The sequence below is a fragment of the Perca flavescens genome, chromosome 6, assembly GCF_004354835.1.
Source record: "Perca flavescens isolate YP-PL-M2 chromosome 6, PFLA_1.0, whole genome shotgun sequence".
NCBI lineage: Eukaryota > Metazoa > Chordata > Actinopteri > Perciformes > Percidae > Perca > Perca flavescens.
Genome location: NC_041336.1, coordinates 11,573,844 through 11,590,084, shown reverse-complemented (window position 1 = coordinate 11,590,084; position 16,241 = coordinate 11,573,844). Strand labels below are relative to the sequence as shown.

The following is a 16,241-nucleotide window of genomic DNA, read 5'->3' as shown; positions in this document are numbered from 1 at the left end:
GTATGCACATTTGTTTTATGCGACAGAAATGGATCACAGTATTTGGCAGTAGTTTCTATTGTTTGTTTTGCCTTGCTTGAGATACCAGATTGGTGGTGTTTACTTCATTAGGACAACTCATGCAAGTCATTAGTCTCTGACAACTTAGTCAAAAATGTTTTCTTCCAAATTTTCTAGTGATTTTCTGCCAAGTGTAGTGTAAATTATGTATGTGACAAATCTAATTTATATGAGAAACAAAAAGGATGAGTTATATGATGAAATTACAAAAAATATTATGAAATTCAGAACATAATGCATTTGCAATGTGAGGCTTCGGGCATATTTACCCTCTCCTCCCGAGTCCCTCAGCATGGTGTCAGCCACCACCACTATGGGTCTCCTGAGGACGTGGGCCAAGACAAAGACGTGAAACTCCTCTAAACTCTCGTACACTGGTTCATCTGAGGACTCCGCCCTGAAGACAACAACAACACGGCCTTTGGTTAACAGACACAATTGTTTATAATGTTGCAAAACCAGAGATAATGAAAGTTTTGATGTTTGGAACTGTAATGGATTTATTATGAGTAATAAAAACAAAACAAAAAAGTTAATTGTTGATTTTTTGGTGGCCCACATTCATAAACATATGAAGGTGAAACCACATTAACTAAGAGTTTGTATTGTGGAGCTTTGTCAGTATATCTAACCCTTTGAACTTATGCCTGTTACAATAAATAACAGATTGACTAAAAGGAGGGCCAGTCACTCAGTTCCGACTGTGAGCGCAGTTGTTAGTTCATGAATAAAAACATGAGTGTGACTAAGTGTGCGTTGGGTTAACAGTCCCTGCATTGTCCAACCAGACCTTACCCGTTGGTGCCGTTGGTGCTGTAGTGTATTCTCGGCTCACTGGAGGCGAGCTTCAACAGTTCATTCCACTCTTTCTGCCACTCCTCCTCCGTGTACACCAGACCGGACTGAGGAGAAAGGAAGGACACACACACACACACACACACACACACACACACACACACACACACACACACACACACACACACACACACACACACACACACACACACACACACACACACACACACACACACACACACACACACACACACACACTTGCCATTTAGAGAGGGAGTGTCAAATGTCACAAAAGCATGCACTGACGTTATGGCGTCTTCCCACAAGGTTACATACTGACAATTGAGGAAAGAAATGTAACTAGTGCCTTTACAAACCCTGTGTCGGTATCACAGTAGCAACGGAACCCTCATCAATATAATGTTTTAACCTCCATATATGAAGAAGGAAACAGCTCAATAATATTTTTTATCCTCAGATTCAATGTCCCTATTCACCTACACATTACAATAAGACAAGAAAGCATCCCAGTGCAGCCACAGTCCTCTACCGCTGGCCACTGTGCAGCTCCGCTGGAGCAATTTTGGTTGAAGTGATCTGCTTAAGGACACCTCTGTGGTAGTTGTTGAAGAATGGCTGAACTGAAAGACAGTCATTCGTGTGGCATCTCCTCTGTGGGTGTCTGCACATTGCCTGCAACCACTTGGGAAACATACTCAGTGTGCTGCTACACTTGCTTTCATGGGGAAGAGTCACTGTGTTCTGTTAAAAAAAGGCTCTAAAAGATCCTCTTTTTGCATTTGTAGAGTGTTGGAAGCAAAGTGCAGTGCACACACAACTCAAACACTCCCTTTCTGGGGTATTGATAGAGTATCAATAGCAGGTGGAGGTACCAGCACTTGCAGATAAAACTATCTTAAAACCACTGTTTGTATTTGATAAGGTTATAAGTCATAAGGTTGTCAAGGCTGCACAACGTGACAAAAAGTGAAAATCAACTGTTAAAGACAAATAAATGCCCCATGACAAATTAGAAAAAAAGCAACAGTGAACTAACATTACCCCTTTAATGAGGAAGTTTAACAAGAGAAGGAAATCAGTGCTAACTATATTGAAATGATTTGGATATTTAAATCCTGCCAAACCTGTAGTGCAAACTTTTAAATGTTTTGTTGTTGCAGCAGTTGTAGTACCTGTACACACATTTAGTGGCCACTTTATTAGATACAAATGTACAATCTAATGCAATCCAAACTGTTCTGCCATACAGTCTGTTTTTATAATGTTCAGTTTTGTTTTTTACACTGTCATGGAGGTGTTAGGGTTAGGTGTTAATTCAATTAAATGTTTTAGCATTGGGGTCATAGTTAGCTGTGGTGTTGTACGGGACTGCATTACATTGAAAGGTGTTTCTAATATTTATTAATGTATGTAAATAGAGAGGACAAACAAATTAGAAACACCTCTCAACATAATATAGTCCAGTACAACACTACAACACCACCTTTAAATAACACCTCAATAGAAAACATATGACTGGATTTGCCTGAAACACAGAAAACTAATAAGTGAGCCGTGTGCATTTGACATTGCAGATGTGTGGGCAGCTGTGGGCAGACACGCTGGTATAAGAAGCATGTCAAGGCTTTGACTTGTCCATTGTCCCTGTTTATTCTTTCCCTATTTGATTCACAAGCTTCTCCGTGCTTTAGACTACCACTCCCCTCATACAGTCATCACAGAGTTACAAAAATGACATAGAGAAACGTGCAGCCTGTATAACAGACCTCTTTGTTCTGCTGGGTCTGCTGCCACCTCCACCTGCGCTTCAGTGCCTCTCTCTCCAGCCCGTGATCCATCAGCGCATACAGGGATTTCCGTAGCATCAGGTCCCGGTCGTGAAAACCCCACATACCTGCATTAGAAAACGTGTTTAAAAGACACAAATTCTTTCATTCAGATCAAAATAAATAAATTAACTGTAAACCAGTGAATGAAAAGCTGAGTTTGTTGTCGTTTTCTTTTTTTTTAAACTATGAGTATCTTTTTTAAAAGAACAGGTTAAGAACATGAATATTACTTGTATATCTACTACCCAGGAGCACAACAAGGGCTTGAACAATGCCTGCACATTAGTTAGGACACTATTAATTTCCTGTGCTAGGGCTCCTAAGTGGGCCACAAAGGCTAAGTAAATATGCACTGCAACATTGTAAAATGCAATTAGTGCTTAAACCAACAATGAAGCTCTCTCAATAAATGCTAATGGAGTGTGAACCTGCATGGTATCGGGGTCTTGTTTGAAAGGTCTGTGATACTCACCAAGCGAAGCGGCATGTAACAGGCAATTTCCGTCTCCGCTTGTTGCAAGAGGCAGCAGATTCTGACAGTTTGAAACCACTTTCGTCCACCAGTTCAGTCGCCCTGAAGGCAAATAAGAAAAACTTCACTCAGCTGTTTTTAATACAAATATGGCAAAGTTTTAGTTCAAAACAATTGCTGTAGTACTTCACAAATGGGAAAACTAAGGATGTTTTGAAGATAATCACATTGTAGCAAAACTGGATTTCCATGTTGGCAATGTGCAAACACTTTCACAACATAAAAGGCCTTTATCACGGCAGACATTTCACTTGGAGGAGTGACAAATAACAATGGCTCAGTTCCACAGTGAGCCAGCAAGCACATCATATCCGGACCCTGAAACCAAAGCAGCTGAATCAAATTCAGCCATCATTAATGGGAATCCACTGTAAACCTTTCAGTGTAGTAGCTCTGCATCTACAGAGAAGGCATAGGATGTCATAAAAAAAAAAATATCAGCTCTTTTTTAACCAGCAGGCCCTGCGTGCAAATCCTAGCATCTCATATGTGGGTTGGGGTTCAGTTCTTCTCACCTGCATGCTCCAAGGCCACCATCATCGACTGCTCAATGAGGTCCCTCTCGATGAAGCCACGGAAGTCATCCCGATACACAGTGAGGTCTGGTAGTTGGAAAGTGCACAGGGGCGTGTCCAGAAGTGGCTCACTACTGCTACCTCCAGTGCTTGAGACATGAGAGCGGGCCAGCGACACGATGGTTGAACTGGCGTGGGAAATGCCCCTCGACAGACGCTTCTCTGTAGCTGCTAAAAGACAATGGTAGAGGATGTGGAGAAAAGGTGGTACGTAAGTGTTTTTTTTTTTACAAACTACATTAGCTATTGCTGATAATTGCCTGGGCCTGCTGTCGGGCACTTCAAATTGGTGGTATGTCCTCATTTAACAGCACTTACTGAGCCCAGCACTTTAAACTAGCGTAGCTACCAAACATCTCATTGCTGGTGGCCTCACCTTGCACCACATCATCTTGACGGTGGAGTATAGGCCGCCCTACCCTGGCCATCTCCTTTTCGGGTGGCAGATACGACCTGTCCTCTGCGATTGAATACGTCAGGTTCCCAGCATGCACCTGTCTTAGCTGCTCAAAGTCACTGAGGGCAGCAGTGAAATCCCAGTTCTTGCCTACAGACAGAGAGAGGGATAGAGTCACCAGGTCCAGCCTGACATCCTGAATCTTGTTTCTATGTCGAGCAAATGACACATCTTCAATGAGCTTTAATATTTACCATAAGTCAATGCAACCATAAACGGTCTTATCTTATGTAAACTGTCTTATCTTATGTAAAGGCCACTGGCACATTCCTTCACTTGGGTAAATATCAGAATTTGGAACATGTCTCGGCTCGCTGGCTTGCTGCTGCTCACTACATTGCATTGCATTTTTAACCAATATTCTTATCTGCAACTTGGGTTCGCTGCTAGGCAACAGGAGCCCTGTTGACTCCAGATATACCTTCCGTCTGTTAGTGTATTATAGCCTAATTAACAGTAACAAGACAGAAACCCCGTTTTCATCTGGTAGTAAGATCCGATCTGAGTGATCGGATCACAAGTGGACAGCTCTAGGTACAGGTGAAAACTCTCTCAGGACGCATTGAGATCGGATCGCAAAAAACGAGTCGCATGTGTCCACATTCTAATAGCAGTGACAACAAGAATGTGTTCTGTGTCCACAATAAAGATCCACTCAATTGTAAACTGAACTACATACTCATTCAATATTTCTCATGACAGAAACCACTGAGAGTGAATTCTGTGATTTGGATGTTATTATCATATGCAGTTAGTGATGTGTTGGTGTTTCTGTTCCTGCGTGCTGCCTGCTCCCATAAACCCGGATCTCTCGAGCTCTCTGCAGCGCAACTGCCTTGAAAATAATGTTATTTTCAGTTTCACGAATTCACCAATATGTGGGACATTACTACAAAACTTCCTGCTATTATGTCACCTTTCTTTTAATTATTAGTCTCGCATTGCGAGAGCTACACAGTGCTGTCTGGAGTTGATGGGGAAATGAGTGGTCAAAGCAGCGGCTGTGAAACGGTTTTATTTCCTATAAGTTCTTCACAATAAAAGTCTCCAGTTATTTTGGTATTTGAATGCTTGTATTATGAAACAGCAAAATCAGGAAATGTTGGGTCTTCATCAGCAGTAACGTAACTCAACTCCAAGCGAACATGAAACATAAAATAAAGCAGATATAATATAAACTAAACTTCAAACCACAGAGATTCCGTAGAAGCTACAAACATACTGAGAACTGAACTCACAAAACATCTGTTCTGTCTCTCCTGCACAGGTTCTGCCGCCCGTCAGTAGATCTCCTTATGTCGGCAACCTTTTATATAGGCTACAGTCTATGGCCAGCACAAAGACAGACTGTGGGCAGCGCTTTTTCATTTTTCACTTGGTTTATGTCCAAGTAGGGCTGTGCAATTAATTGAATTTCAATTTCGGCTCCCAACCTTCACCAAAATAGTACAATTGAGAAAAAAAAAATTATTTTGCCATGTTCTGTTTTGCAAGAACACTCTTATTTTGTCTTGTGTTCTGAATGACATGCAAATGCACACATCCGCCCCCCAAAGCCATAAACTCTCTCAGCCTATACAGTCAGGGAGGCAAGTCGTGTGCATATCATCCGCTGGAATTTAAAAACTCAGCGTGAGTAAAGAGGGCAGCCACAGCAGCGTTTGGTGAGCAAAAAATGCAAAACCAAATCCGCTGTCTGGTCAGCTAACGTTAGCTAACCCTGCGGTCTCTCTGGCTCTGACTCCCCGCTGTAGTAGACGTTGTATTCCCCTGACACACTGTATTCACTTACGGTTTAAAACTTTTTCCAGCTTAGTGGGGGTGCATACTGCTCAAAACAAACATAAAAAACATAGTAATGTTCCCTCAGCATTTTGTTTTGTTGTTAAACTCCATGTAAAATGAGCAGGGACGTTAAATCGCCTGTTTAATGTAACGTTATTCTAAGGTACCGTCTATGTGCTGGATTTTTCCTAAGGTTAGCTAGCAAAAAAGCCCACTGACGCCGACATTATTGTTCATATTTTGGCGTAACGTTTAGTAATGACAGTAGTGGTGGTCATAGTGAGTGAAAATGTGATGTGAAATGCACATAATTGTGTTATGTCTGTGGAACTGTTCATTAGCTGTGTAACGTTATGTGTGATATCTGTAAAGCTGAACCGACCGACAGTAGTTAAACAGATTTTATTCCGATCCAAAGACTCTTTCTGTGAGATAAAGGACACTGACATTATACCCTGGACACTATCCATTATATCCAAAGGTTAATGAGTAACCATGTTAAATAATTGTGATTTCAATATTGACCAAAAATAATAGTGATTATTATTTTTTCCATAATCGAGCAGCCCTATGTCAAAGTAACAACAGACATTATTAACACACAGATAACCTATATGCAAACTAAAATTATGTACGTTTATTTGCATATAGAGCGGAGAAGTGAGATCCGATCACTAGTGGTCACTGAGGACGCATTTTCAGACACATTCTACAGACAGGTGAAAACACAGCACCTAGAGCTGTCCACTTGTGATCCGATCACTCAGGACAGATGTTAAAACCAGGTCAAAACAGCCTAAGAAGCACTGACTGAGACAGCAGTCAGTTTGGTTGCTGATCGTAACATCACCAGCTGTCAACTTTACAACTCTCCTTTTTTGTCTTAGTTTAATGGTATAACGGATGGAAGCAGCAAAGGCTAAATTAAAGGATAAAATCAAAGTGTAACTTCATTGAACACAGTTGGTGAAGACATAACAGCTTGAAGTGATTGAACTTGCCTGATTAGGCCCTGTCTACACATAAACGGATATTTTCATCTACGCTTTGGCAAACAAAGTTTTAGGTCACTAAAACAGTGATTTAAAAAAAAAAAAAGACACCTTTTAAAGTATAGTTTTCAAACACCAGCGGACATGTGAAATAGAGCGTTTGGGAAACGATGATGTCACCTCGCCCCTTGTTGCTTTGTGTAATTAGCATGTGCTAGAAACAATGACGGACTACAGCTATTGTAGGTTGAAGCTGAGCAGCAACTCATCGTCGTTTGTCCACACATAGGAGTCACATTTCAGTTTCACCATAGCATCTTGGGCCATGTACCAGAAAGATATAACAAATAGAATCTTCTTCTCTGGTATTTCAAGTATTGTTGATGTAGCCTTTATCGCCACCTACTGGCCTGGCAGGCGTTTGGAGTTGTGTCTTTGCATGCTGCCGTGGACGGAGATATTTTGTAAACAAAGTTTGCGTGGACAGAATATTCTTTTAAAAACGGAGGAGAACAATTTATGAGTTTAAAAAATATCTGTAAATGTGTAGACAGGGCCTTAGATGTTCATGACTAATCCATTTATCACTTCAAATATGCATTGTTATGAGTATTTATTGTGTAGCATGTGCACAGGACAATGTGTCTCTTACATCAACTATTGAAGTTGGACCCACTGTATTATTCCACAAGGATAGCAGTGATTGAGACAATTATACAAATGTTTTCTGTCTAAGAAATACTCACCCTCTAGCAGATCTCTTGCCAATCCTGGTTCAGCTCCAGTGGAACGGACAAAGTCGGACAGGACTGCGTCCATATCCACGGTCATGTGATCATGAATTCACCAGGTTGCGGGTTGTATCCGGGCAGAAAAATAAATAAAACGCAGACTGAAGGCGAGGGCAAGGGTGAGGGGAAGCGGTCCTCTACCTTGTGCTACTCTACCTGCCACACCTGAAAAGAGAAGACCGATAAAACACGATTAAAAAATGCCGTTATAAACTCATCAGAAGTGAGCTTGCAAGAGACGAAAGGAGCATTGGAGCTTGAATGTTTGCAACAGTGAATGAGAGGCACACACTGATATAATGACCCTGCTCAACTCCTTTTCAAATGCAAGCCAATTTTTGCAATTTTTGCCGTCACCCAAGACAACAGCTGTGGCACACAAAGTGAACAGGTTTCACAAACGGTTTGCAGTGGAACCCAATAAAAGGCAAATGACAACACATGGAGATTAGCTGCTGTCAGGCGTGTGTTTGTCATGTGGGCAACTTGACTGTGTGGTTTCAGTCTTCATCCTGTTTTTGTGAACACTTTTCTCAAATTAGCTGTTATGAACTCAGTAGAGCTGTCAGGATCTGTCTTTAAAGTCACGTCTATTTCTAAATCTGGACTTGAGACCAATGTGCATGATTACCGCCTTCAGATATGACCTTTTGAATATGTAAGCAGATAAGATTTTATTTTCTGCCAGAGAAACAGATCATGAAGGGTCTAAGCAGAAACACGTGTGTAAGAGAAAGCAAGTGAAGTGTTCAGCAAACAGCCAAGATAAAGTCAGTTTTCACTGCAAATCAATCATATCAGAAACTAATATCAAATGCCAATATTTGCCTGTTTTTGTGCTGGCAAAAATTCAGATTTTTATTTACACCATCATAATTAACAATGGTTTTAGATTAAGACAAAAGTATAGAAACATTATATATTTCCCTGTAATTGGACCAGAATGTCAAATACATTTTAAAGTCAAATTTGTCGGAGCAGTATGATATGAGGAAACAGTACTCCTTTGAAGAGGCCTCTTTAAAATCAATTACACAATTTTACTCTTCAAATTTCAATGGCTATACAAAAGAACCACATCAGTTGGGAAATTGATACAGAAAAACTAATAAGACTGAGAGGGGAAAAAAAAGAGTCAGCATCAATAGGCCGTTGACACAAAGAGTGTAGAGGGCAATCGATTCACGGCCAGACAAAAGGCATGAAGCAAAGTAGCTCTGACTAAAAGATATGCTTTTTAAGGCCAAGCTAAAGCTAAAAGCCTTATTTGAATAGGAAAGGTATTCTGAATGTACATGCACTTTTTAAGCAGTGCTTTGAACCACATCCAGACAGTTACTGTACAAGCTTTGTCCTGTAACGTGTGTCCTTCCACAGCACTTTGCTGGGTTAGTATAATTTTAGAGTGATATAAACCTCTGGTATATGATAAACTTCTAATGCCTGTCAAAAAGCTAATTAAATCTTTCACGTTGTTCCGTCATTATTAATCACTACTATTAGTTTTGTAGAAGAATAGGCTATATTGTGCTTTCCTTTTTAAATAAAGCACCCAACATGAAGTTGGTGCAGGAACAATGGCAATGTTCTCCGGGCATTACAATAACAAAATTGCTGTGCACAATTGTAAAACGATCCAATCATTATGCTGCCTTGAAGTTCATAAACTGCCCGATACAAATTTGTCTGACTTGTTTTTTTTAATCTACCTACAGTCATCTATTCCCATCCGTCCCATGGCTCATCCACCACCCAATGTTCCCGCCTCATCTCTGACTCAGTGAACCCTCTCCACTGCGCCTGATGAGTCACGAGTTTACTCTTCTTACACCTCTCCATCCTTCTCTCGCTTCACGCTCTCCCTTCCTCCCTCAGTTTCTCCATCGTTATTACAGTAAAAGCCACAAAGGCACGCAGGGGAGGAAAAGACTTCAGTACAAAAGGCCTTTCTCAGCCTGCAGAGTATTTCTAGAGCATTCTCGGCAAAGTCAGGCATTCAGAAGTCTCCTGCAGATATTCAGGTCTACTGATCACAAACACAACAACTTAGAGATGCAAGACTGTGGTCAGTTAACCATTCAAAACCACAGGGTATTAAAACAGACTTTGACCCCATTCAGAATAACAAAGAGGTGTGGGTTAGACCGTGTTCTGACCGATAATAGCACTGCATCAAAACACGCTGTGTTGGAGTGAGCGTGTTGCTATAGGTACCAGAAGAAGATGTAATACGAACCAGTCCAGCAAGTCCAGTTTGTTATTGGACTCAAAAAAAGAAAAGAAAAAGATGATGTACCCCTCTGAGGCAGGATTTTACAATTTAAGGGAGAACTTTGTCAAAGCAGCAATCATTTTCTCCTCATACTCAGTTAACAGTATAATTGGCATGATGCTATTTAAAGTGGCACACCATAAAATGTATCAGGTCTAATAAGTGCATATTTTTGATTAAGCTAAAGCTGAGCCAGGATCAACTTTTGTATCGGACTGACCTGCTTTTCTTTTGCTAGAGCCTACCAATGAACAACAGTGCAGTAGTCTTATTTAAAGAAATTAGGTTTCACACCGACAGCTTATAGTTCAGTTAAATCAAACTAAAGTTTGTTTGCCCCACTGGTGCAGTTCGTTTGGGCAGGTGAGAACGCGGCAATCGAACTCTGGTGCGCACCAAAAGCGGACAGAACAAGCGTACCGAGACCTGCTTGAAGAGGTGGTCTCGGTACGCTTTCAAGAACTCTGGAGCGGTTTGTTTGTGGTCAGAACGTGATCCGTACTCAAATCGCACCAACTATATGTACTCCGCAAGTCTGAGCTAATGTCTCCTGTAGTGAGGTGTGTAAGAGCAATCTGCGATGCAGCAGAGCAGCAAACTGTAGCAGTTTGCAGTGTTTCTATCACAGAAATAGACTGCAGTCAAGCTTGCCGTCTGTCACTCGTATCTCCGTGGTCACACCAGCTGCCGTTAAAATTGGAGACAGACGCCGGCAGAGCAGATGTAGTAAAGTCTCGGTGACCAGAGCAGATGTAGTAAAGTCTCGGTGACCAGAGCAGATGTAGTAAAGTCTCGGTGACCAGAGCAGATGTAGTAAAGTCTCGGTGACCAGAGCAGATGTAGTAAAGTCTCGGTGACCAGAGCAGATGTAGTAAAGTCTCGGTGACCAGAGCAGATGTAGTAAAGTCTCGGTGACCAGAGCAGATGTAGTAAAGTCTCGGTGACCAGAGCAGATGTAGTAAAGTCTCGGTGACCAGAGCAGATGTAGTAAAGTCTCGGTGACCAGAGCAGATGTAGAAAAGTCTCTTGCGAAACAATGTCTGATCATTTTAATGAAATGAGCTGGTTTGACCACTAGACCAGAACACAGGATCTTCTTCCAGTATTTACTTTCTTGCTCCCGCCCCCAGACATATCCGACCAATAAGGACGTTCTTGCCTGATTTGTAATGATGCATTTTGGTACGCTTGGATTTTTCCAGGTGTGAAACCAAACCAAACAGACCGAGGGCAAATTGCTCCAAGTTTACTAACTCACCAACCGATTCGGACCAAAGCAAACGAACTACAGGTGTGAAAACGTCTTCTTTTTTTTTTTTACAGAGATATTGTTGCATTGGAGGGTGTTCTTAAAGGGTCAACACTCATCCTGACCTGGGTTGAACGCAGTTTGGTTGCCACCTGCCGTTGGTAGACATATGGGATTGGGGATTATTAATATTAGGGGTGGGAATTTAAGGTTACTGACATTTAAACATCTAACTAGGGTTGGGCGATGTCCCCTAAATTGGCAGTTGACGATGGTTACAGTAAAACATCGTGATGGACGATGATATCGTTGTGGGGGTAGCTTAGCGCAGCGGTAGCTTTACATAAATATTTTTTTCTACTACTATGGGCCAAGAGTTAACATAGAAACGATTAGAGATACATTTCAATGCCCTCTGTAAATGGTGCCCTGCTGGTAGGTTTTACAACTTGACCTACTTTCACTTAAGTACGGTGCAGTAAAGTCAATCAGATGTCCGTGATTTGCGTAACGACAGTACAGTGGGACGTTTGCCTTCAACAGAGCGACAGTAATAACCCAACATACCATCATTACTGAGTTTAAACTACATTCACGGTTATGTTTGCACTGAATAACGCATTCAATAAACAGAAACATAACTCTTGCAGCGCACATGAACAGATGCGCAATATTAGCTCACACATAAAATAGCACCCTCGTGAATTAGCCTGTTGCTAACGTACATTCATAAATCCTGCATAACATCGTCCCGTACCTACAGGACCTCAGACTTACTTATTGATGCACGCACAGAGTAGTGTCGACAAACTTAGTCCAATGAGGGGAGAAAGGAAAGTGTGATAGCGTTCCAGAAGGTAGAGCAGGGGTCACCAACCTTTTAGAAACTGAGAGCTACTTCATGGGTACGGAGTCATACGAAGGGCTACCAGTTTGATACACTCTTCTGAAATAACAAATGTGCTCAGTTTGCCTTTAGTTATATACAGTACAGGCCAAAAGTTTGGACACACCTTCTCATTCAATGTGTTTCTTTATTTTCATGACTATTTACATTGTAGATTCTCACTGAAGGCATCAAAACTATGAATGAACACATATGGAATTATGTACTGAACAAAAAAGTGTGAAATAACTGAAAACATGTAGAGAGACACACATCACGATGGTGGCTCTCTATCGCACAACCCTCTAACCCTACCATTTAAGGGAAACAAGATAGAAAGAAAGGGAGTACAGAGAGTAAGAACAAGAGCAGAGAGCATGGCTGCAGAAGTAAAACTGTAACTAACCTTTTTTAGTCATTGTGTAAAGAAATTCTATGTAGTTGGGTTTAACATTGACAAGAAAGAAACTCAGTTGCACACTCGGGGCTCTATAACGAGGCATTAACTTGTGACATCAGTCTCACATGAATGAGTTCAATGCGAGAGGCTTGTGTGACGCAGTAGACCTCAATCACACATGCTTCTCCTATATAAGAGGAATTACTGTATAGTATTATACTTCTGCTGATCCAACTGGGATATAGAAAAAAATACCACTTCCAATACAGGAATCTTTTAAAATTAATTAAAAGAAAATGTCAAATAAATGTGAACGTCCCAACATGTATAGTTTGTAAATAACCCTCCAATAGCAATGCTGGAAAATCAGTGCAGTACGAATTATATAAATGATTATTGGTCCAATGGCTTTAGCAGAATCCAGCCTCTGCTTGGACCTCAGGTCGCTAAGTGTGTATGTGTCTTGTTTGTTTACTTAATAGCATCCCATAATGCTAATTTACTGGTTTGATTATTCTGAGAAACGCTACGTTATTTGGCCTATTGACTACACATACTGGCACTGACAACACAAGGTACTGTGAAAGGGTGATAAAAGTGAAGGGCTGTGGACAGAATGTACCAACACAGACCAACAAAAGGCTGACTGTTGTCACTCTGTGCCTGTAACATCAGCCATTCCTGTGAACCCACTCTGATGCATTTGATATAAGATCACATGGCTCTTCAAAAAAAGAAAAAAAAATAACAAGATTGTTTTTGCAAATGGCCCGATTGTGTCCCACAAGGCCTCTGGTGTTCCACCACATCATCATAAAAAATTTAAATCAATCTGAATGCACTGTGGAAAGGACATGTAATTTATTTGTATTTATGTATTAATTTATTGGATCAGATTTGAGACAGGGTTCCAGTCTACCTTTTAACATTGGTTGCACTGGTGCGCTTAACTTTTTTCAGGTTTTCACCAAGCATGTTGGAGCTGCAATAATACATTTTAAGCGTTATTAGATTATAATATCTCACGTTATTACCATATTTGTGCTTGTTATAGCCAATATGTACAAATGCTGCAGGTTAGATAATTATTTAATAATGATCCCTTACAGAACCACGTCTTAAGTTCAACTGAAAGTGTGTGCCAACTGGGTAACAGTGATAAAGAAAGCGTTCAAAACTTCGGTTGCATTCTCTTGTGTTTCTAACAGGACACGTTGCAGTGTCCCTTGTCTAACCACTTTTAGAGATAGTGGTGATCTCTTCAGGCGCCCACAACCGTTTTAATGTAAACATCAACAGGAAAATATGGCTTTAAAAACCGAGAGAATGATCATGAGAAAAAAGGGAAATATCAATAATGACACAGATTCCATAGTTAGGGCACTATAGATGCTTACTAAATAATATATTATTCATATCTGAATAATAACTACTTAAATTTCTTACAGGTCTTATTTCTGCCACCAGCGTTTTTGAAGTTTCCTCCGCTCTGCTCCGTACAAGCCATAGTCTATTTTTGACCGAGCCCCAGCGCGTCGCACAGAACAGATCAAGCCGGGCAATGGACAGGGGGGCTGAAGCACCGCGAAACGCCGTGATGTATCAATTCTCAGGGCGAGCAGTAGCTTGGCTATTTGCGCATTTTCTGCTTCGGTCAATAAAGATTCTGCACCTCTGCTGTTTTCTAATCACTCGTGGAGCTGTCCGTCGGGCACATGGCAGCGCTCCCGCCTCCTCTCTGAACCCAACGCTGCACATCCACACACACAGAGACAGCCCTGCAAGACGCACCGGTGCGACCAATGAAAATGTTTTTTGTCGCTCTTGACAGATTTTTGATCCATTCCGGAGCCCTGTGAGAGTATATTAGCAAATCTGATTAGCCTACATGAGTCAAGCATTATTAAGGAAGGGTGTTGCTAAGTGCCTTGGTTATAGTTATTATTTTTTAGACAGACTTACACAATGATGGATGTTTCACAATGTGAAGGCATTAAGACAGAACAGAAAACCAGTTTATGACATCAAACAACAGTAAAGGTGTGGAAGGCTACAAGTTTATCAAATGCAAACTAGGGTGTGTATTGTGAACCTTCACCAAAGCTAAAATGTATTAATTGCTTTTTCTAAAAAAGGGGGTGGGTATTACAGTGAAGCCAGTGTCCACCTCTAATGGCAAGGCAGCCTAACAGCAATGACACGTGGGGTTCACACAAATAAAATATAAATTACATTTCATGCCGTCAAAATGGGATTTTTTTTATTTGGTGGCACAAATTCTAAAATTGGCAACATGCACACAAAAAAAAAATTCATAAAAGAAAGACCCTGTGTGGATTACTGGCTAACATTAACAGTGCTGCTGCCAACACGGGGCAGTCAGTGATTTGTGTCTGGGATGGCTGAGCTTTTGTCTGGCAGGAGGGCTTACGTAACAGGAGCTGCTGACAACACGTGGGTGCTGAGCTGAAGGCTGGGAGAATGGCCTGGATCACTGAGGGAGACAGAGAGGTCACCACAGCCCACTGCGTCAGCCCTCGGTGGGCTGAGAGGGTTACATTTACTGCTGGGACTGGGGACACAAGTTTGTTTTGCTGGCCCTTTGATCATTTATGAAGGAAACATTGTTATACTCTTCTTATGGAATGCAAGCCCTCGCATTTGAGATGTTACCTACATCCACACCAGGTACAGAGTACAAATGTCTTCTACTGTTGACCAAATGAGCAGCTGAACTGGTTGAAGGCATCATCCTCTACCATGGGGAGTTCAACAAGCCCGACTCTCTAGCAAGACAGAAAAGACAAGCGCAAACTACAGTATATGACTCAGCCAAAAATGCAATTACCTCCTAAAGATAAAGACACAAGTCAGTGAAAAGACGAGATGTGTAAAATAATCACGGGGCTACATGAAAGCCACAAGAAAAAGGCACAAAAGGAAGTTACTCTGTTGTCATTACCACTCCAATAAAATTCTTCTATTAACACTTAATTTAAGGTTATTATTGTGATTAATTTAAACTGCATTCCTTGTCTTGTTTGTTGTTGTTGTTGTCGGCATTGTCTTTGTTGTTATAAAGTCCAGACAGGATTTAGTAGTGTTGGTTCAATGTGTTATCAGCCTGGGGTGCGGCCTTTACCCACTGTTCACAGCAAACCGAGATAAGGAACATAAGGAGAGAAACAAACAATAACACGTACAACACACAAACGGCACGACAGAAAGATTAGGCCTTCATGTGCAAAAGTGGTCAGTGCTCTAAATGCTTTGTCATGCTTTATGGTCTAGGTTTACCCATGCTATAAATATCAATAGGGCATGACCTAAATTATGAAAAATGTTAAAATGTTAAAGAGGAGCATAGACATTTTCTAATTTTAAGATCCGCTACGCAATTTGTTTGGGACTCTTGGGAGCAGCGGAAACAAGTTGTTAACGCAACATCTCCTTTTAAGTTGATTTAGCAAACAGTTGTTTATTTACACATCCAGCAGTTACTAAACAACATTACCATTCATTTTTTTGTGTCCATATCTTGTTGCATTGTTTTTATTTCCACCAAGTCCTGTGGGAAATTATCTGGTTGTTTAGCTG

General features: G+C 41.1%; 1 protein-coding gene across 4 annotated transcripts in view; it reads right to left on the bottom strand.

Moving 5' to 3' along the window:
* otud7b (OTU deubiquitinase 7B) overlaps positions 1 to 16,241 on the bottom strand; it is a 41,200-nt gene that overhangs the window by 7,674 nt on the left and 17,285 nt on the right. For 2 of the 4 annotated variants that reach the window (XM_028581621.1, XM_028581622.1), the window contains exons 2-8: positions 7,793 to 8,002; positions 4,189 to 4,359; positions 3,753 to 3,983; positions 3,178 to 3,279; positions 2,643 to 2,770; positions 856 to 962; positions 330 to 457 (exon numbers count right to left, since the gene is read on the bottom strand). In XM_028581621.1, coding sequence (XP_028437422.1) covers positions 330 to 457; positions 856 to 962; positions 2,643 to 2,770; positions 3,178 to 3,279; positions 3,753 to 3,983; positions 4,189 to 4,359; positions 7,793 to 7,877 — 952 coding nt within the window. In that variant the 5' untranslated portion in view covers positions 7,878 to 8,002. The remainder of the gene's footprint in view (positions 1 to 329; positions 458 to 855; positions 963 to 2,642; positions 2,771 to 3,177; positions 3,280 to 3,752; positions 3,984 to 4,188; positions 4,360 to 7,792; positions 8,003 to 16,241) is intronic. The other 2 variants (XM_028581623.1, XM_028581624.1) reach the window with 1 other exon arrangement.